This window comes from Mandrillus leucophaeus, unplaced genomic scaffold (genome assembly GCF_000951045.1).
Source record: "Mandrillus leucophaeus isolate KB7577 unplaced genomic scaffold, Mleu.le_1.0 Scaffold427, whole genome shotgun sequence".
NCBI classification, from domain to species: domain Eukaryota; kingdom Metazoa; phylum Chordata; class Mammalia; order Primates; family Cercopithecidae; genus Mandrillus; species Mandrillus leucophaeus.
The window spans coordinates 460,781-483,262 of record NW_012104554.1 but is presented as its reverse complement, the minus strand read 5'-3'; the positions used below and the strand labels follow the sequence as shown (position 1 = coordinate 483,262).

Genomic DNA, 22,482 nt, shown 5'->3' with positions numbered 1-22,482 from the left:
GTTACTGGTATAATTTTAAAAAATATGTAAAAACAGATATTTGCCTCCTAAGTGACTTACTGTTGCCGTACACATATAATTTAATATTTGATTCCTGTCTTTATTAGATCTTTATAATCTAATGGTTTAAGTTTGGTGAAATCATCGTTTCCTACTTCTCTGTTGAAAGACTTGAAAGTACCCCGGAAATATTACTTTGTGTCCAGCTTTAGACACACTTGGTCTCTGGGGTTAATGACAAGCCAGCTCAGAGGCCCACAGCAGGTAATAAGGGTGGAAGTCCAAGCTTGCCATCTGACAGCTGTGTCGATGTGTGGAGCCAAAACATTTCTCTTGACTGCGTCTCTCTACCTATTGGGTCCTGGAAGACTCAGTTCCCTTTCAAACCCAGCCAGCATCTTAAATGCACTCAAAATCCACGTTTTGGCTCAATCAGGTGTTCCTGCTTGTGCCGGGATGGGGAGGGGCAGTGGCAGAGGAAGTCGTGGAGCTGTTTATCCATCTTTACAGGAGCTTCTGCGAGAGAGCTGCCCCTTGGAAATCAAGCAAGGGATAAACACATGCTGCCAAAAATCTGGAACTGGAAAAATAAATAATTAAAATGGGTCCCTCCACAGCATTTCTTGCTGCTGCTATTTATCAAGAACTCCCAGTGTGCTCAGAGTTGTGTGTTCTGAAAGACAGGGTCTCTACCCCCTGAGCTTGTCAGCCAAGTTAAATAATATACTCTGATTCAAACAATAGCATGTCATGGCTGCACAGGTGGGAGCTTGGAGTTTTGCATTTTTTTTTTTTCATTTAAGTAAATTCCTTGCTGCTAGTATGCATTGAAAAACCTTAATGGAATTGAATTTCAATAGGAGTTTGAATGAAAAAGGGTGGTAGTTTTGATGAAAAAGCTGACAATTTTCTAACCTATTAAATAGGTAGAGCAGATACTCAATTCAACAAATATTTGTTTGATGGCTGCTAGTGTAAGCAATGCTCTGTGCTGGGTACCACTGATTTTGCCACTGAAAGGACAATAGCAGGTTGCAACCTTGTGTAATGGGGTCATGGGATCGGTGTGCCCCTGGCTGTCACTCAGAAGAATGATGTCATTTGATTGCATTTGTTCTGCATTTTATTTTCAGGTCTCGAATGTGATTTTGAAAAGGCATGCTGAATTACAGGTGCCTAAAACAGGAGCAGGACTTGACACACTCTAGAGGGAACCTCAATAGATTCCAACAGCGATTCCTTTAGAGCAGACACAGTAATTTTAACAGTAATCCACAGGCTGCAAGGCACAAGCGGCTGGATTCGCTTGCCTTCTTTCTCCCTCTCCTCCTAGCTGCCTCTTATTTTCCATCTTCAATCAACCATAGGTAGAAAAGTGATGGGACTGACTGGGTTGTATTTTCCCACTTCCTGGTTCTCTTACCTCTTATCACTGATCCTCCTCCCCTTCAGCTTCTGCTAAGGAGTAATTTATGAGATGCTTGTGCAGTGAGTGTGTACTCAGCTGTTTACACACTGGACCGTTACTTTTTCTGCCTTGCCACCAACTTTGAATCCACTTTCACAATTATAGCAGGTTAACTGCATCTCTCAAATGTGCTAAGGCAACCGATTTCTGTAGACCCTCTCTCTAATAATCTTCTGTGATATTTTTACAGCACTTCCACATGTATTATTTCTTTTGAGCCCCGCATCAAGTCTGAGGTTGATTCTATGAGGATCATCTCATTTTCCAAATGAGAAGGCTAAAGATCCATTAAGCAACTTGCTCAAGATAGTGAGATAAGTGCCAGAGCCCTCCACCTTTAATCCAGGTCTTCCAATGTCTACATCTCTACTCTTCCCACCACCCCAGGACTTCTCGAACTTTCCCGTGAAGGTCCCCTAATTAAATCGGCAGCAAACAACCTCCCCTAGGATGTGGGGTTGAGGCTAGAGGGTAACCTCAGAAGGCAGTACATGCCTCTAATCTTGGGTTGTGTTTTAGAACTTCATGTGGTCTCTTTCCTTTTTTTCATTCTTTTTTATAACATGCCTGTGCTTGGATTAGTATAAAAATGAATGTTTTTAATTATGCACAAGCTAATTAATTTGACTTCCTCCCTTTCTGAACTCTCACTACACCAATGTGATCCATAGAAAGTGTTTGTGTTCGAGTTTGTGGAGTCTGATTGCTCCAGACTTGTTTGGCCACCATTGTTGGGTTCTGGGGTCATTTGTGGTTTAAACATGGCAGCCACCCCTCTGTAGACACTGAAGGTAGCATGTTTTCCTATAGTGTTGGTCCACAGGACTCTAGTTCATTCTAGTTTGTTCTCTAGTTCATTCTACCCTTTTGTAGGGGGACATACCCCCCTTCTTCCACACTTACGTAATTCTAAAGCCTGACATAATTTAACTGTCATGCAGACAACCACAGAATGCTCACATGCTGTCCAACAGACAGCAACCCAAGGAACATGTGTGGAGAAGCGACATCCCAGTTGCACTTGGTGATGCAGCCTATTGACCTCAAAATCCGCAGTCTTCCTGTGATGTTTATTTATCTTCCAGTTTCTGTTATGATTTTGTCAAGCCATTTTGCAGTCTATAGACTAGATGGTGATTTTACCCTCATATATACATATGATATGCAAAAATGGATTCAAAAAGGACAATTGCAGTGACAGCACCCACTTAGAAAGAGGGGGAAAGCAATCATAGCTACTATCTACTGAATAGTTATTATGGCCAGGTTTTGTGTGAAGCAATTTACATGCCTTATTTTCTGTTGATTCTCATTCACCATATGGGGCAAGGACTGTAGTTATCATGATGATTGGAGATGAGAAAAAGTAAGGCCCAGAGAGCTTCTGTTAGGTTCCATAGCTGGAAAATAGCAGAGGATTTAGAACCTGGGTGGTCCAACTCTAGGACCTGAACTTTTAACCACCTTATATGTCTACATTAAGGAGCCCTATCCTATTACTATTAGTAATCATGATGGTGATGATAAGAAAGACATCCAAAGCACATGGCATTTTCTATGGGTCAAATAGTGCTTATTCTATACACATTAACTCCTGAATCCAGAGAATATTGCTATCAAGGAAATGGGATTCCCCACTTATAAATAAAGAAACCAAGGCACGAAGGGTTACATAATTATTACATGCAATAATGTGTACATGTCCACTGCCATGGACAGTCTGTCACCATGGACATTAGGTCCTGGTGTCAACCCTATCCTGTATGGAGCAAGCTAGGCCCTTACAGCTGCTATGCTAAGACCAGCCTTTTGTGGACACAGGCATAGGATACAGCAGAGAATCCTTAGTTGTGAGCTGAGTTTCTAGGTTTGCATTGGTGACCACCTGAAGTTCTGACTCTGGCAGGACTGTAGTTTCTTAACTGTGAACTTTTAGACAGTGTTGGTGTTCTAAGCATGCAGTCCTATACATGATCTCAAAGGGTGTTCTCTGTTGAACCCCCCATACCTAGCATAGAACCCAGTATGTAGTTGGGACTTCAGAAATATTTGTTGAATGAATACATGAAGGATCGTAGAGAATCATGTTGGAAATGTTTTCAATACTCAGCAGCAACAGTTTCTGGGAGTCTAGTCACTTCACACTCCCTTCACCATTCTCTTTTTCTTAATGCCTGATGTGTCGGGGCCCCTTCCTTCCTTAGTTTTAGGTTACATGGTATCCTTCACTCCTTCAGCTCTTCCCAGGTACTTCCATTCATTGGAATACCAGGGTTCTGGTGTTGCCGATCAGAATTACTTTTGACCATGGAAACCTAACGTGGTTGGAACTTCTATGGTGTAATTTTTGATTGCCTTTCAACTATGAGAGGAAAGGGCTTTATGCTGTAGGCAGTGGTCCTTAAAGTGTGGACTCTGGCCCAGCAGCGTGCACATCACTTGGGAACTTGTTAGACATGCACACTCTTGGACCCTATACCAGATTTACTAAATCAGAAGCTCTGGAGGTTGAGGTAGGACTGGCAATCTGTATTTTAGAAAGCCCTCAAAGTGATTTGAAGTCATGCTTAAGTTTAAGAACCACTGTTATAAGATAAAACAATTTTCCTTGTATTCCAGCTGAGGCACCTGGGATAGGAACTTGTTGCATTTTTTTTCCTTGCATTTTACTTAGGGCCGTAAAAAGTAACCAACACATTTTACCACTCTGATATTCCTTATTCCCTCCTCACTGATCAAAGGCAATACCTAGAAAGCCCTTTAAAGAGTTGCCATTTGTGGGCTTAGAGTCTGAGTCTCAAAAACCTATAAGCCATAGTTTAATTAACTCCTTCACTCTTGCATGTAACAGTTTATTTGTATTTCACTCCCAGATATGGGGGGATGTCTAGAGTCTTCTGTTGTGCTGTACGCCAGAACCAATTGCACACACCAGACATTCTCTCCAAGGGTCCATTCTTTACAGCATCAATCCTGATACCAATTTCTATCCTAGTCATGTACAATTGGTTGCATGGAATAAAGATCTACTTGAGTAAGCTCAGATAAAGGGATGAGGGATACTGTGGACAGAAACACATGGAATTCCATGGTAATCTAGGAATAAAAGCAATACCGTGTAATGGTTGTATGCACAGTCACTGGAACCAGGGCAATTGGGTCCAAAGTTACCAGTTACCAGTTGTGGGACTATAGACAAATTATTCAACCTTTCTGTGCCTCAGTTTCTTCATCTAGTAGAGATCCTCTTGGTTTCATAGGCTTATTGTCTGGATTCATGAGTTAATAAGTATAGAATGAATACTACTTGACTCATAGTAAATGTTATGTCTGTGTTTACTATCATCATCATTACTACTAATACTGTTATGACGGGCTCCTTGATATGCAGTTGGAAGGTGGTTCCACATTCAAGGCAGCTTAAAGGAGCTCAGTCAGCATCAGCAAATGATGGATGCTCCTTCCTTAGTCTCCCTGTCAACATGACTTAGCCTGGCTGCTTTGCACCATCCTCCTACCAAATGACCTCCTCTGCTTCCTCAAATATCTACTCCCTCCCACCTGAGTATGCCTCGGGCCTGCCTTGATCCCCACTGTCTATCTTTTTTTTTTTTTTTTTTTTTAAACACGGTCTCACTCTGTTGCCCAGGCTGGAGTGCAGTGGCAGAATCTCGGCTCACTGCAACTACCGCCTCCTGGATTCAAGCGATCCTCCCTGCCTCAGCCTCCCAAGTAACTGGGATTGCAGGCACACACCACCATGCCAGGCTGATTTTTTTTATTTTTGGTAAAGATGAGATCTTGCTGCGTTGCCCATGCTGGTCTCAATCTCCTGAGCTAAAGTAGTCCTTCCGAAGTGCTAAGAGTATAGGCGTAAGCCAGCACACTTGCCTCCCACTGTACATCTTAACAGCCTGTCACCTTCTGCTTTGGCTACTAACTGGCAATGACTTTCTGTATTATGTAGTCCAAGTTGCCAGGAGAGAGCTAGAGTTGAGTCCAGTTCATCTTTCACACCAGCTGATGAGCCTGAGGTCAGTGTAGGGATTTGTCACCCTTGGGGCAGGTGCTGGCCCCTGGTCCAATTAGAAGAGGATCAAACATGCAGTTGTCCCCAGCAGGCGCTGCAGGTGGATTCCCTTAGAACAGGATGGCAGAAGAGCCACACCAAGACCAACACCTTGACTACAGTAGCATACGATAGTGTCAAATCTGTCTCCCTTAAAGTTTTTGGATGACCACTCCCTTCCCTAAACATGCGTTGGCACACAGATGATGAAGACCGGGAAACCCCAAAGTCGACCTGGGAACAGTGTGTGGCCAGCATGGGTCTAACCTGTTTATCAAAGTGGCCCCATGGCAGTGGTTTCTTATTATGTTTTTTATGAAATGTGCTTATCATTTTTCTTAGTTTTAATTTTCTGTCTTGATGAAATGCTAATTTTTATGTGATCACAAAAACAAATAGAACTGTGACATTCATTTTTCAGTTTCAGTGGTTGATTTTCATGTTGGTTGGATTGTCTGTTCAATAGCTACACATAGGGCTTTCCTTAGAGAAGTTACTAGGGGGATTTGGTGGCGTTTCCATCCCACCACCCTGGTCAATGCTGTTATGCAGGGGTCAGCTAACTCTGTAAAGGGCCCGATCATGAATGTTTTCAGCTTTGCAGGCTATGTACAGTCTCCGCAACTGCTCAATTCCGCTGCTGTAGTGTGAACACAGCCATGAACAATACGTAAATGAGCAGGCAGGGCTGTGTTCCATTAAAACGTTATGGACACCAAAATGTGAATTCCCTGTAATTTTCACTTGTCATGAATTATTCTTTTTTTGATTCTTTTCAACCATTTTAAAATGCAAAAGCTATTCTTAGCTCATGGGCCATTTGAAAAACAGGCAGTAAGCCAGATTTGGCCCACAGGTGGTGGTTTGTTGACTCCTGCTATTATAGAAAGAATGAGAGTAAAACAAACCTTTCCCATACAGTCCGATACTCATGGCAAGAGAGAGGTGACCAAAAGCTGCAGTGGAAGTCCCAAAAAGAGGCATTACACTCAGCCTGGGAGGATCCGGGAGGCTTTAGAGAGGTAATGCTTGAGCTATGTCTTGAAGCTGAGTGGAGAAGGCGGAGAAGGGAGTTCTAGAGGGAAGGTACAGCTTGTGCACAAGCAGGAAGTTGAGTAAGCCTGGGAACCAAAAGAAGCTCACCCTGGCTGTGAAATGTCCAGAAACGAGTGTGCAGGTCCAGATGGTGAAGGGCTTAATGAGATGGGCAAAGGTGGTTGGATTTTATCCTGATGGTTGGTCCTCTAGACTTTCCAAACCTTGCCTTTGAAGTAAATTATCCATCGGAAGCTCCATATGAGAAAAAGATTAGAAAATTATCATTAGGCAGGGAACAGTTGGCACATGCCTGTAATCCCAGCAACTTGGATGGCCAAGGTGGGTAGATCACTTGAGCCCAGGAGTTTTGAGACTAACCTGGGCAATGTAGCAAGACCCCATCTCTACAAAAATAAAAATAAAAATCTTAGCCAGGGGTAGAGGCACATATCTGTAGTCTAGCTACTTGGGAGGCTGGGACAGGAAGATCGCTTGAACCCAGGAGTTCAAATCCAGCCTGAACAACATAGCACGACCCTGTTGCTTGAGAAAAATTATCATTGACTTGGTTCTCTTTGTAAGACCAATTACCAAGTGCTGGGAACACGGTGGCATCAGGGGGTGGCGGTGGGGAAGCAGGGGTTGGGAGTTTCCGGAGCCCTACAACTTGCCCCACCCCATCCAGGCCTGTCCCTGAGGCATCTCCAAGGAATTTCTAGAACTCTGCTGAGCAGAGTGTGAAAACCATGGCTAAGGCTGATGGAGTATAACAGCGGGATTATAAACGACACAATCTGAATGTGTTCTAGAAAGATTACTCAGAAGATAAAGTGGCTGCCGTAAGGTTGGAGGCAAAGCACCTTATTGGAAAGACTATCATTTGTTCAAATACTTTCTTGAGCTCCTATTATGTGCCAAGCAGTGTGTGGAGATATTCATATCAGTGGTAAATAGGGCAGACAATAAACATTTAGCAAATTAATAGTTACTTTTACATTAAGATGATAGCTAAAATTTACAGCGCACCTACTGTATGTCATTATTCTAAGCACTTTACCAATATTAACTCATTTAATCCTCACTGTAACTTTACAAAATGGGCTATATTATTACTTCCATTTTAAAGATAAAGAAACGGAGGCACTTCACTAAGCAGGTGATGTAGCAGAGGCATTTGGGGGTGCAGGTGTTGGGGTAAGTTCTCTTTAAGGAGGCCGAATTGACACCAGGAAGATAATAAAGGCCAGTTACGGGTTTCCCGTGCAGAACTGGGAGGAGCACTGCTGGCAGACTGGAGGGCACGTGCAAGGACTCAAAGATGGAATAACCTGGTCTTGGTGATTGTGGAGAGCAAAATGCTAGTGTGGTTGAGGCTAGGGAGGTAGAGGGGAGAGTATGAGGGGAGGAGGCTGGAGAAGGAAGCAGCAGGCCTAGCCTACAGGCCTCCTTGGCAATGGGAAGGAGATTAGATTTTCTTCTCCGAGCACAGGAGAGCCTTTGAAGGGAAGTGAAATGATTGGATTTGAATTCCTAAATAACAGCTGCCCTGTGGGGAATGGATGAGAGATTGGCCACAGTGGAAGAAGGAAAACCTGCAGGAGGCTCTTGCAGTAGTCCAGGCAAGAAATAATGTCACCTTGGCCACGAGCAGTGGTGACAAACATGGAGAGAAACAGATGGATTTTGTTTATTGCAATCATTCAACTGAGGGACGTTGAAGAGCTGAACTGAGGTTGGAGCAGTGGGGATGGAGAGGAGGGATGAAGTGAAATAGGTTTTTAAGACGTGGAGGACCAATTAGAGGACAAGTGTAATTTTTGTTGGTTTTTAGATGCCTTGGGACATCTAGGAAGAGTTTCTAAGTAGGGAGTTGGCAATGAAGTTAGGAGTCAGGGATCCGCTCCATACACCTTACAGTGTGCCAGGCCCTGTGTCTGGCCCCACACATCCCTGTTTGTGCTATACATGCACTGAGGGGAGTGGCCAGGTCTGGCTCATCTTTCTTTCCTAGGCATCTATCAGGCTGGCTAACACATGGTGAGTGAGCCCTCAGTAAGTGTTTCTGGAACTGGAAAGAAGGTACTCTTCATCTGGTGAAGAAGATAGTGATTATAGCATGGTGAGATGAGTGTGTCCAAGAGGAGTTGACACTGGGGCTCTGTTCGGAGGAAGAGTAAAAGCTGGGCAGCGACAGGGAAGGGTATTTCCTTTTGACTCCCTTCCCAATGAGCCAGGATTCCTCGTCATCCCCTATCTCCCCGCAACCTGATTGAGGAAGTGTGTTACCTAACACACCAGCTGTTCCTGATCATCACCCCTTGGTCTTCTCCTGAGGCTCCTTTCTCCATCATTGACCCCTTTTAAAAATTATATTCCAAGCGCAAAGCCTTGCTTCTCTGAGGCAATAGAGGAGGAAATAGCCTAGAGCAGCTGGGGGCTGTAGGTGTCACCTAGTGTCAGCCCCCTCACTTAGCAATATCTTTCTTCCTAACCCTGCAAGCTCTTGTGTTGTAGACCTCTAATGCAGCCTGTAGACCCCTTGACAGAATAATGTTTTTTAATGCGTAAAATAAAAACATTGGATTGCAAAATAGATGCAATATATTAATATATCGATCTATCAAAATGTTTTTTCAATTTCAGGTGTAGTAATATATCTTAACACATTCAATAGCAAGATCTAGAGGCAGTAACTACCATAATTTCAAAGGAGAGATGAGCATAAATGATACTTTGAGATATCTGCAACAACTATCAAATAATATGAAAATAGCTGATTTATTTTGGTGACAAAGTCACAGGTTCAGTAAATACTGCTGTGGCCTGAATCCATGATTAAAGGAAATGCTAAGTTCCAGTTAGAGCTCCCTAGAATAAAGATTTTTTTTTCATCCAGTTTCATGGATTCCCTGAATTCTGTTCATGAACTTTGGATATCAGTGGAGCCCCACTCTAACCATTCATTTCGATTATCAAGTGTTTCAGAAACCAATGACATGAAATGCAAAGTGTTGCATTTTATTTCAAAACTCATTGATTGGTTTATTTTGACAATAGGGAGTTTGTTCCCATCTGTATTTTACAGATCAAGTACTTGGTCAACAGCAAGTGCTCCATAAATAATAGGTGGATGAGTGGATGGGTGGGTGGATGAGTGACTGGGTGGGTAGAGAAAACTCAGAAAGGATAAATGACTGTCTAAACACTTACAGCTCGTAAGTAATAGAGCTTGAACTTGAAACCACGTATTTTTTACTCTAAATCACTTGTTCTTTCTACTCTTCCATGCTACCATCAGCTACTTTTATTTGAAGGAACACAATGATAGGGCGTGTTCTTCAAAATATGCTATTTGTATCATGGGAAAGGACAATCCTATTATTATTTGCTTTGGTCAGAGCACACCTAAAGTACTCTGTTTACTTCTTAGAGGCACATTTTCAGTACACTGAATCTGTTGACTCTTCATGTACTGAGATGGCGAGAGACCCAGAAACTGTCTCTTACAAGTTGTCAATGAGCTATGGATGTGAAATTCAGAGAAGGCCAATTTACATGGTAATGGGAGGTCTGGGGTGGTTTTCTATTGCTCCCCCACGCAGAACCAAGGCCCAGTATTTACAAGGGACAAGTTTTGGCTCAATTAAAGAACTCAGTAATGATTAGGCCTGCTTATCAATGTATCATAGTGGCCTGATGAGATATTGACTGAAAGTATTCAAACATTGACCCTGTATTTCTTTATCCCTTCGATAAGCATTTATTGACAACCTACTCCATGTCAGATGCTGAAGTGGATGCTGCATTCAAAGTGTAGAATACAATACTATTGGAGATAGTCGATCTTATAAAGATGGAGTCTACTGGGAGACAGTGAGTAAGTTTTTAAAAACAAGAGTTATTAATAAGTATTTTGAAGGAAATAAATGGAGTGCTATGATTCAGAAGAAAAACTGAGGTAGGAACGGGAAGAGCTATGGTTGTGTGTCCGTGAGTAGGTGACATTCAACTTGAAACCTGACAGATTGAAAAGAGCCAGCCTACAAGGGAGTGAAGGGGGGTGGGGCTAGAAGAAGTAGCAAGTGCAAAGGCCCCGAGGCAGACTCTTGTGTCCAAGAGTCTGAAAGAAATCAGCTGGACTTGGGGAGCAGAAGCAGAGTGCAGGAGAATAATGGCAAGGAATGGGTGTGAAGACATCATTAGGAACCAGCCCAGGGAGAGCCTGGGGAGGCATATGGATTCAGTTCTCAGCATCATGATGGGAAGCCATTGGAGAATTTTAGTCCAGGGAGTAACAGGACCTGTTTCATATTTTAAAAGATCACTTTGGCTACTGGACAGAGAATACATTGAAAGTTAAAAGGGAGACACCAAGATAATCTTGCACTAGATAGGGAGGGGAATGAATGGACGCTTGGGCTGAATACAGCCTGTAGAGATGGAGAACTTCAACTGAGATTTTTAATGTATTGGATGTGGGGAGTGACAGAAAGAGAAGAGTTGAGGGTGATTAGTGGTGTGGTTGACCATGATGGGGAGCAGGGCCAGAGGGAAGAAAAGTCTAGATAACCATTTGTCAGCAACTCTGAAACCATGTCACAGATTTCAGTGGTTCTTAACGGGGGATGATGACATTTATTTACGGGATGTTCAGAAATATTGGGGAGGGGACTTTCACAGTAGTCAACATAATGGAGGGCACTACTTTGTGGACAGGACTCAGGAATGCTAAAAGTCCCACATCACACAGGACAGCTCCCATAATGAGGAGCCATCCCATGTAGAATGCCAGTCATTTCCTCCTGGAAAAGCATTGGTGGACTGAGTCTTTTTCAATTCTAAGAAACTAGGGCAGGAGCAGTAGCTCATGCCTGTAATGCCCACACTTTGGGAAGCCACGGTGGATGGATCATGAAGTCAGGAGTTCAAGACCAGCGTGGCCAACATAGTGAAACCCTGTCTCTACTAAAAATACAAAAATTAGCCAGGCGTGGTGGCGCCTGACTGTAGCTACTTGGGAGGCTGAGACAGGAGAATTGCTTGAACCTGGGAGTTGGAGGTTGCAGTGAGCCGAGATCGTGCCACTGCACTCCAGCCTGGGCAACACAGTGAGACTGTCTTTTTTTAAAAAAAAAAAAAAGAAAAAAAAAGAATCTAGGAAAATGCAGTTTTCACACTCACTGCCATTCATATTTTTTTGTGAATTATTTGAATCAGGTCATCTTTTTATAAGTAATTAACTGAAATTAGCCATAGGGAGGAGAAGGAGGTTTGGTGGTGGTGGGGAAGGGACATAAAGCAGGAAGAAGGAAGGATGAATCTTGGAGAGTGGGACTTTGGTGGTGGGTCAGCTTGGGTGGCTGGGGACACTGGGGCCCGTGGAGGGAGGGGATAGGGTAGAAGGTGGTGAAATACAAGCTTCACCGCCTTGCATGCTTCCCATGGCTGTGCTGCACACCAACCATGCTTGCCTGGTCTAGAGGCTGCCCAGCTGTGTCCCTAAGCACACTTTAAACCTCTCCTTTTGATCATTTGAGTCCCCAGTGTAAATTCTTCCTTCAGACAATGAGAGAGCTGCCATAACTTAGTCAGATCCCGGTCAACACTGTATATACTAGAATGGAGAAAAGCAACCCGAGCCTTCCTGGCTAATAAAATCACTGTCCGACTTGGGCAAATAGTTGTCCTTTCCATCTCCCTAGCTGGATAAAAATAATCTAATTATTTTCAAACACATGATTTCATCTGGACCTCACAACAACACTGAGAGGCAGGGCATGTGGTATTATTGGGTCCATTTTACAGATACAGTCACTGAGGTTCAGGAGACTTAACTTGCTGGAATCAAGCAGTCTATAAGGCACAGAGCAGGGGCCAGAACTTGGGTGCAGGGCTCCTTCAGAGGTTTCCTAATGGCAAGTGGGCCCCTTGGGGAGTAACAGAAAATGATGAAACTGCTTCAAAACAAATGGATCCCAAATGGAACAGAATATAAAATTAACTGCCCAAGAAAGGCATTTTATCGTGTACAAGAAATTGATCGGTACCCAGTTGGTATTTCCTCCCACCTGGTAAGGTAAAATCAACGTACAGGAATCCTTTTTAGCACCTTGGAGGTAAAACACTTGAGTCTTGCTGGGTGCCCAGCGCTAGAGGCCCCAGTTTTGTGCCCATTCCCTCCCAATGATGCCGCAAAAGCTAGAGCACCCTGCCTGAACCTCGATGAGCCGGGCCATCTTTCACATGGTAGAGGCAGGGCCAAGCTGTGGCTCAGCTCTAGAGGGTGCCTTTCACAACCTGGAATGCATGACTGGCACCCCGTGGAGTTGTGCAGGGCACAATGGGGGAGTGCTTATTGTCCATGAGAAATCATATGAAGCAGCTGCAAAGAAGCCTAATTGTTTTCCTGGTATTATGCCCATGACTCCCTGCACACACACACACACACACGCACGTACACACACAAACACACACACACCTCAGGAGCTTTGGTCCCAGTTTGCTATATCAGGCCCAAAGCTCTTTCTCTCTTTCAGCCCAAACATCATTTGAGCCAAGGTAGCTTTCTCCTCCAACTGAGAAAAGTTTCCGTCTTAGAGCCGGCAAACGTGTAGGCGTGACGTTATGCTTAGACATGGCAGGAAGGAGAAGCAGAGTGACAACTCTGAGGGAACCAAGAAAGCCCAAAGGGGAGACAAGGTTTAGAGCGAAATCAAGATTGGATTTTGTCATGAAAGGCAGAACTGGCAAAAGCATCATTACAAGGCATTAACCTTGTTACACACAGACGAACAAGCAGAGGCTGGGATTCAGAAATAAATTACACATAATAAACTAGACAGAATAGGCTGAGAGCAACATTAGCGATTATGCCCTAAGGGGAGAGAAGGGCAAGATAGAAAATAGGCCGGAAAAAAAGAGAGAAAGAATAATCTCTGGACACAGGGGGCTGACTGCGCTGTTCCCCCCTTCTTCTTCCTGGCTCCCTGGGTATTAACCTCACTTTTGTGAGGACGTTTCTCTGGAGCCTGTCTTTCTTTTGTTTTCATTTGCCGCAATAAGCATAAGAAAGCCATTCAAAGGGTTCCTTTTCCCATTCACAGGGACCTGTCCATTTCTGTGTGTTTCCAGCACAAAAGAATCCATTTCCATTCAGCCAGAGCAGCCCCTAGAGTTTTCATGAGGTCCAAGCCTCCTCTCCTATTTTCTTCCAGGCTCGCTGTTGTAATTGGCTACAAAATCCTGACTGTGGCCAGGGTCCTCCAGGCTGGTGAGAGGAACAAGCACTTGTCCACGTCATGGTCCCTGCAGCTGAGGAAGAACTGCAGTTTAGTGTCCGCTCCAACAAGTTGTAATTGTCATTTCTTAAACAGTGACTTGCTTTTGGTTCCAAGTAGCAGAAAACCCAACCGACAGTGGCTTAAACCATGGCAACTATTGTTAACTTAGTAAAGTGTTTAAAAGTTGGAGGTCTGCGGCTCAGTGGTGTCTCCAGGAACGTAGAATCTCTTTTCTTTTCCCTGCACCAATCTTAGCATGTTGCTTTCTGTCCTTCATCTTGAATCTCATGGAAACAGAATGGTTGCCACCAGTCTACACATGATGAGATAACACAACTGTATTCCAAAGGAAGTGAGGGAAGAGGGCAAACGGGTTCTCCTCAAGAGCCCTCTGTTATCAAGGAGGAAACTTATTCCCAGGAATCCTTCCAGTGGACTTCTTACATTTCCCTGCCCAGGACTGGGCTGCATGGCCACCCTCAGCTCTCATGGTTAGGAAAGTCAGTGTCTGGCGATAGTGAATGGAGTTGCCATTTGGCTTGGCCCAGTGATAGCTTCCACCAGGCTTGGGTTCATTGCTATCTGAACAAAATTAGGGTTCTTCCTGGCAAAGAGGAAATAACTGCCATGGGTGTGGCAGTAACTTGTGTTTTTAAATGAAGTAATGATAGTAAGCATGGGTTTTGTGTTGCTGTGTGCCAAACACTGTTCTAAGCTTTACTGAGGCTTACGCACAAACTCATCCAGTCCTCATAAAAAGTCTGTGGCATAAAAAGTCTGTGCTCTTATCATTTCTACCATATAGAGGAGGAAACTGAGTCACAGAGAGATTAAATCACATGTACAAAATTAGTTAGCTAGAAAGTGACAGAGCCAGGAGTCAAACTTAGGTGGTCTGGCTGGCTCTCTATGCTATACTGCCTTCATTAGGTAAGATGGTAAAATACTTCAAGTAGCACACAGTAAGAATTAATACATGTTAGCTGGTATTATTATTATTATTACTATTATCATATCTTTTTCGTAACCGCCCTGCCAATCAGACACATCAGCCTTATTAGATCGTTTAGAAAGCTAACCCCTACCAGGGTTAAATTAAGTGCCCGGGTCACACAGTGATTGAGAACCAAGCTCAAATGTCAGCGAGTGCCAGGTGTTCTCTCAAGTTTGAGAATGTTGATTTAATGGCTGCACCACTTACCTATTACTTTTTTTTTAAGGTAGGGTCTCACTTTGTTGTCCAGGCTGGAGTGCAGTGGTTCAGTCATAGCTCACTGTAACCCGGAGCTCCTGGACTCAAGCGATCCACCTGCCTCAGCCTCCTAAATAGGTGGGACAACAAGTGTGTGCCACACACCTGGCTAATTTTTTATTTCTGTAGAGATGGGGGTCTTGCTACATTGCCCAGGCCGGTCTCCACTCTTGGCCTCAAGCGATCCTCTTGCCTCAGTTACCTATACTATTGATCCCGGACTTACTTTGAAAAAACTACAATTGTTGAGGGCAGCCGGAAATCAGAGAAGGACACCCGGAAAGGTTAGATGGTAATTTGGGATGGATTTCTCCTTGTTCCCTTTCAGCTTTTGAGCTGCCTCTGTTTTCTTGGAGCCAGTCTTTCACAAACAGGATCTCTCATCCTACCTCAGGAGAGACTACCCATGGTTCTTGGTGAATTAGAACAGGTACAGTATTAAGCACCTACTGTATACCAGACCTAGATGTACACTGTCCCATCTGGTCCTTGTGGATAATCTGCAGACCACATCCATTACTTTTTCTCTGTTGTGAGATGAAGGGAGTGGAGTCTTCTAGCCAGAGATAGTGGTATTAGAACATTCTGGATACCCAGGCGGAGATGATGCCCTGTTCTCCGCGTTAGCCTCTCTGCAGTGCTCAGATATTTAATAAAAATAACAAGCACGGTCAGCTGGTCTTACATTTGGACAATTCTGGATTTATTTTAAAGCAAGATGTGTGGCATGGTTTTACTTATTTTTTTAATCCTAAAGGTCATCCGACTTTTCTTTTTCTGCTCATGGTCAGGAGGCTTCCTTGTCTAAACAGTGATCTATTGTTCCAATCCTTAGACCCACAGAGAATTTTTTTTCCTTAACTTCAATTTTCACAGGACAGCTCCTCATCTTCCCATATTGCATGAAAAGTATCTTTCAACAAGAAGAAAAAAAAAAACTCTAATGAGCTTTCCCCAAATCTTCTTAAACCGAGTTCACTATAGAATATTTTATGCAAAAACGTCGCCTTCTCTTAGGTTATGACATCTTTTCCTTGAAAAGTGATCAGGGCATTGGACAAATCCTGGCTAGCTTATCTATTCCTTGCAGCGCAACTGCAACAAAGAAATATAGATGGCACTTTAAAGGCTTCAGAAATCAATTTAGCCCATAATCCATTTAGTTTAGATGTTAATGAAACTTGGTGGGTTTAAAAATAATGAATATTTAATAAGACATAAATTGAAAGACATAAACACTGTTGGCAATAATATAATGAAGTTAATAAGTCTTAGCCTCTGTGTGGCTGCCTCCCCCTCCCCAGATAGGGCGATTTTAGGAGTTGCTGTGTTGCTTACTGAAGTTTGCTGGCTGCAACTTCAGTGTGCCTTTAAAAACCTTAGTACGGTTGGGAACTGAGCTCTGGCAGATAAAGTGTGCTATCACACTGTGTTCAGTAGCTGCAGACGGCAACGGCTCTTCCTAGCTCCATATCTTCCAGAGATTTGTGTAACAAACTCAGTTTCCTGTCGTTGAAGGCAGGACGCAGCATAAAGCACAAAAAAGAAAAAGACATTTTGGTCAACACTCTGTCTGCTCTGGGTTTAAAGAGGGGCTTTATTTAATGATCAGGAGCAAGCGTGTGATTACATGTGCTCAGAGCCTCAGACAATTTAAATGCCTTCAGCTTGGGAGTTAGACTTTTTGTTTTTCCCTTTAAAAGCATAGCACCAGGGCCAGCCCTTCGACTTGGTTCCTCCTTAGCTCTGTGGCTCCATCCTGTCTATCATCCGCGACTGTATCTGCCTTTTCACCCCCCGAATTAGCTACCCTGTCTTCAGGCTTCCTGTGGTCCCTTTTGGTAAATCTAGGATCACTCCTTTCTGCCGTCACACCCAATAGGATCGTCCGTGTCACATCTTGGGAAATGTTTGTGTTTAACCTCACAGAAACCAACGCCTAGCTAAAATGAATTGGCGGCAGGATTTTGAAAACAGCCAAGTGTGAGATAGTCTGCCTCCCAATTCAGCGGTGGGCTGTCTCTTGGCACTAAAGTGGAATTCAGCTTCATATATCAGCTGGGGGGTGTTCAATAGATGGCCAGCTTGCTTTGGCATTCAATACCTGTTCATACATAGTAAACAGGGGCTTTCTTTGGTTGGGCAGGTATGGTGATTTTGCAAGGTAATGCAAGGTTGCTCCTGGGGAATCTTGTCTAAGAAAATACATGTGGGGCCCAGAAGTGGGATCCTGCCTAGGAGGACATGAGTGACATTTTATCAGTATAATGAGAAGTATCATTGTTAAAAATTATTATTATTTTTTTGTGCGTTTGTGTGCATGTTCAGAAAGAAGGGGATCAACCTGAAAGAGTCCAACCAATCGCATCATCTACCTTGATCCATTCCGACCTGACATCCGTTTATGGCACCGTGGTAATGAACAGGACTGTTTTATTCTTGGGGACTGGAGATGGCCAGTTACTTAAGGTTGGTTTTCTGTGCCTTCTTCAAATGTCTATTTTAATAGTGATATTTTGTGCTTTAAAAAAAATTTTTTTAATGCTTCTCGGTTATACATGAGACCAAACCAAGAACTTCGTGAACTCCTTAAAGACCCCCAGAAATGGCCTGGAAGAAAATCTGGAATTCTGTATGTAAGAACCCCCATAGCCATGTAATGAAGTATCAGCTACCTTGCTGCCCAGGAGTGTGCCAAGATATTTTTCCTTCCTTACTCATAAGCCACCTGGGTGAGGTAAATGGAGGTCTGGTCCCTACCCCAACCCTGACTCACCTTCCCAAGACATGTAACCTTTTAGTTCTAGCTCCTTTATCATGGAAATGTACAAAGCACTTGATTTCTCACAACTTGAAAGAGATGAGAGATTATAGGGCTTGAAAAGAAGAAAAAACAGGTGTTCCTTCCCTCCAGCCCACTTACCACCCACAGAGGGGGTTTGTTTTCTGCCCTTTGTACCCACATACACCACAGAGAGGTTAGAGATCTAAAATCCTTTGAGACTTCTCTTGACTTTTATCTCAGAGGACTATTTTTTCCCCACTGTATGGATATACCCTGGTCAAGTGCAGGTTTTTATTCACTGATGAGAGGGGAAGAGGGGAGGAGGAGAAAATAAAAGCAGAGATACCAAATGACTTGTCTGAAGTTATCTAGCAGTCATCTTATCAATGTCATCAGCAAACATTTATTGAAAACCCTCTGTGTTCTCCAACAACATTCATGGTTGGGAACTGCACCATTTCTATGACTAAAGACTGAGATTCCTTGGCCTCTCTGCAGCCATCCATTTACACTCAGATCAGATTCTTAATTGAATAATGGTAGATCTGTTTCCCTCAACTGATCTCCCACAGATAACTCACTGTGTGACTTTAGGTGAGTTGCTTAACCTCTCTGAGCCTCCATTTCTTTACCAGTAAAATACAGTTCTACTAGACAACCCAGAAAAACCCTTTCCTCTTCTGATAGTCTCTAATTATGTCTTCTGCACACGTATTCCCCAGCACCCCTATCCCCAAGTCAAACCTATTTATTTGCTCCTGTTTGATCCTATTTCCAAATATGATCCTGTTTCCACACTTTTGCTCACACTGTACTTCCAGCCTGAAATGCTTTTTTGTTTTTTCTCTTATTTACGGCACCTTATGTATCTATACTCTGGCTCAGCTCAAACTCCACCTCCTCTTTGATGACATCTAAGCCTGGAGTGACCTTGCTCCCCTCTCGTTTCCTGAAATACTCATGATCTATGTCATTCTTGTGGCTCATTCCAAATGTCTTGCCTGGAGACCTCACCTTTTCACTGGCGTTTGTCTTGCCTTCCCAACTTGATTTTAAGCCTCGTGAGAAGGGGGCCATGAATTCCCACCGCCTAATACAGTGCTGAGTGCCTGGTAGGCATTTGATTTAATCTGTTTTCTTTGGAGGAAACCCAGTAACATATGGGAGGGAGTTTGTTTGTATACACATTCTTTTAAAATATACATTGATCATCTTTCCTGTTGTGTTAGCTTTATTTCCTGGGGAAGGGTAAATACCCATCCATCATTCTACACAAGTCACTTGGTGACATCTGTAGCTCCACCAACGTGGTCAGGCTTATTGGACCCATTTGCCTGGCAGGAGTTTCCATCAAGCCTTTCTGGGTCTCCTCACCAATTATCTCTTCAGATTTGGGATGTTTTTGACGGATGTTTTGACAAGAACACTGTTTCCCCAAAGCCGAGCCAACCCAACTGCTACATGGTGAATTGGAGGTGAAGGAACACTCGTCTATAAATAGTTCCCCATGGGACGGCCTGGTGTTGCCTGTCCTGTGTGTTCACCCAGCAGCCTGCATGCAGCTGGCTAGCTTCTATAGATGTGGCAATGACGGAGTGAGACCAAGCTGCAACTTCATGCTGCTGAGGAGGCCACGACCGAAGTCTCGCTCTCCTCAGGGTCTGTATGGGGTACCCATTCAGAAGCTACCTGTGTGGCCTCGTTGTTTTTTTAGGGTTTGAATAACAAAGGCAACTTTTTGTTGTTTGTTTTGTGACTGCTAATGTTTACACAGTGCTTCCTAGATGCCAAGGGACTCTATATCTTCTAATGAATTCAGTTCTCTCCATGACACAACGGGGCAGGCCCACTATTCCCATTTTACAGATGAGGGAATCAAGGCCCAGAGAAATGGGATGATGTTGCTCAAGGTCACACAGGGGCAGAGCAGTGATTTGAACCTGGAATGACCTCAGAGACTGCACTAAGATAGGAGTATGCTACACTGACTTTGTGACCTCTGCTGCAGACATGGGGACTACTCTCTGAGGATTCTGGGGGACACGTGGGAGACATGCGGATAGGGGTCCATGCCCTGGCAGGGGACATATGCTCCTGGAGTGAGTCAGGTTTCCTAGAGGCTCAGGAAAGAGCCCCAGCCTGAGAAGAAGGCGGACCATCTGACTGAGGGAACACCTCACTGGCGTGGTAACTTCTTGGGAATTAACACCCACCCAAAGCCCCCAGTAAGACAGTTCTCTCACTCAGGAGAAGAGTGTGAGGGATGAACTTGAGCGGACTTGGCCCGCCAGGCTCCCTAGGGCAGCTCAGTAACGCCCAAGCCTCTCTTCTATATCCTGTGTACAGATTCTTGGATGTAGCCCCTGAATTTACCCAGAATCCTGAAGACCCGGGATCGTGCGGATAATTTGGAAGCTACTGATAATCCCCAAATCCCTTTATTCAGAAGCTTTGAGCGTCTGCCTTGCCAAGGCTTGTCACCAGAACTGTTAGAAAGGACGAACACTGATAGACACAAGCTTGGCTCCTTAAGCCACAGCGTGGGGGAACTAATGAGCGGCAAACAACAAAACTCAACCCAACGCAGACAGTAGGAGGAGGAGTAGAAAGAGGGCTCGAATCAGCCACAGCCTGACTTCAGTTTCTGAGTGATCGTGAGTTGACGGCATTTTGACATGAGCCAGGCACTGTTGTATATACCTTGTTGAACGAGAGTCAGGAAACAGCAATTGGAGCCCAATTGCTGTTTTTTACCACCACCCCTAAAAACCTGGCTTCTTAAGTCTCTGCAAATCCTATGAGTTGTAATATAATTTGGTGTAATTTTAAGCTTCATGTTATTTAGATAATTTTTCCTTATTGTAAAGGTAATATATGCCCATGTAAAAAGTTTCAGAGTCGTAGGGGGTGAGAGGACAGCAAATAAAAAATTACTCCTAATTGTGTTGTGCAGAAGCGACTACTGTCAGCATTTTGGATTCTCTATTTATGTAGTTGAGGTCGAATTTTGCATCCCATTTTTGCATCCTTTTCTTCAGTTAGTGGGGGAAAATGCTTATATTAAAATGTTATTGTAAACCTTTTGTAAATAGTATTTTTAAGTAACTATATCATATTCTATTATTTGGGTACATTATTTTGAACTTAAGCTAAGATACCGGATCACTTTAAAAGTATCTTTAAAGACACACATTTTCCAAGGAAGATGGCATTACCTCCAAAGGTAAGATTTCACTGATGATCTGTGAAGAAACTAAAGGTTACAGTATGCCAGTACTTTTACTGTCCTCCTTCTCTTGCCTTTAGACCTAAGTCCCTTTATAAGATTTTGGGGAAATAGAAGGAATTTAGAACTCAAAGGGTCCTTTGAGAGCATCTAATCTGCTCTTTTATTTGATCAGTGTACAGTCCCATGGTGGTGAAGTGAGTTATGTCTTGTCACCCCCCGCCGTTATTTCCCCATCCTGCTTCCTTTCGGAACATGATTGCATGCTGGATTTTTTTCAGTCGTCAGCATCTCCACTGAGATCAGCTGAAAAGTATGGTCACACTGAACTCAGCTTTGCGGAATTCACATTTCACGTGTTGCACAATGTACGCATTTTGGTAAACACACACCAAGCCTTTCTCCAGATGATAGTACAGCCTATCACGTGGTTTGGATTCCTTTGAGCTGACTCTGTTGCCTCTAGAAAATTGTCCTTATTTCAAGGGCAGAATTGTGTATTTTGAGCTTTTCCAGGTGGTAAAATAAGTAATAACGGAATATGCATGAAATTTGAAATTTGTAACTTTATGCATGCCCATTAACCTTTCTTGTAAGCATAAAAGATAAGAAAGCAATGGGCAAGGAAGAATAATCGCTAACATTTCTGAGCTCTTCCTGTGTGCTGGGCATTAGAACCAGCATCTGCACGGGTTAACTGGTTTAATCCTCACCAGTCAATACCTTCACCTCCACCACTTTATAAATGAAAAAACCTGAGGCCTCGAGAGGTTGGATATCTTGTTCAAGGTGCTCTGAACCTAAATAATCTGTCCAGAGCCCGAGCTTCTATCCCCCAACTAAACTGCATTAACTCTTGCAGAGCTTAGTAGAGTTTGAGGAGCTGGTTTTTGTTATATTTCTTCCTAATACTGGATTATAAGGGTTGATACCAAGATGCAGATGTTTGAGGTTTCATGAGAAGGGGCCAGAAACCTTGTGGTTTAGTTTGTTCCTATTTGGGGATGGCCTCCTAGCAACCCAGCTGAATGCAGAGCCCGTTCCTCTCAGAGCCGCACATAGTTCATGGGGGTCTCTGAATCTCCTTTGGGGCCCCAGCTTTACCCCAGTCGCTCCTTTACAGGAAAGACAGGAATTCTGTATTCCAGTTGCTGTTTTGGATCGTTTCATCAGTAAAGACTAGTGTCTTCCTGACCTCCCAGGGACTGTAGTAGGGTTCAGGATACAGGAAGCTATATCACACAGCTCTATCTTGTCCCCATATCCAGTCTTGAGGTATTTCCTATGTGCTTGGGGTCAGACTGGTTACCTATGTGGCCCTCAAAAAACTCTACTCCCACTTAATGCCTTGCTTTCTTTTATTT

The 22,482-nt window shown here is 43.6% G+C and overlaps 1 protein-coding gene across 1 annotated transcript in view; it reads left to right on the top strand.

Moving 5' to 3' along the window:
* The first annotated feature begins 6,455 nt into the window (after positions 1 to 6,455).
* Positions 6,456 to 22,482, top strand: part of PLXNC1 (plexin C1) — a 160,130-nt gene continuing 144,103 nt past the window's right edge. Inside the window, exons 1-2 of the mRNA XM_011993157.1 lie at positions 6,456 to 6,559; positions 17,436 to 17,576. Coding sequence (XP_011848547.1) covers positions 17,526 to 17,576 — 51 coding nt within the window. The 5' untranslated portion in view covers positions 6,456 to 6,559; positions 17,436 to 17,525. The remainder of the gene's footprint in view (positions 6,560 to 17,435; positions 17,577 to 22,482) is intronic.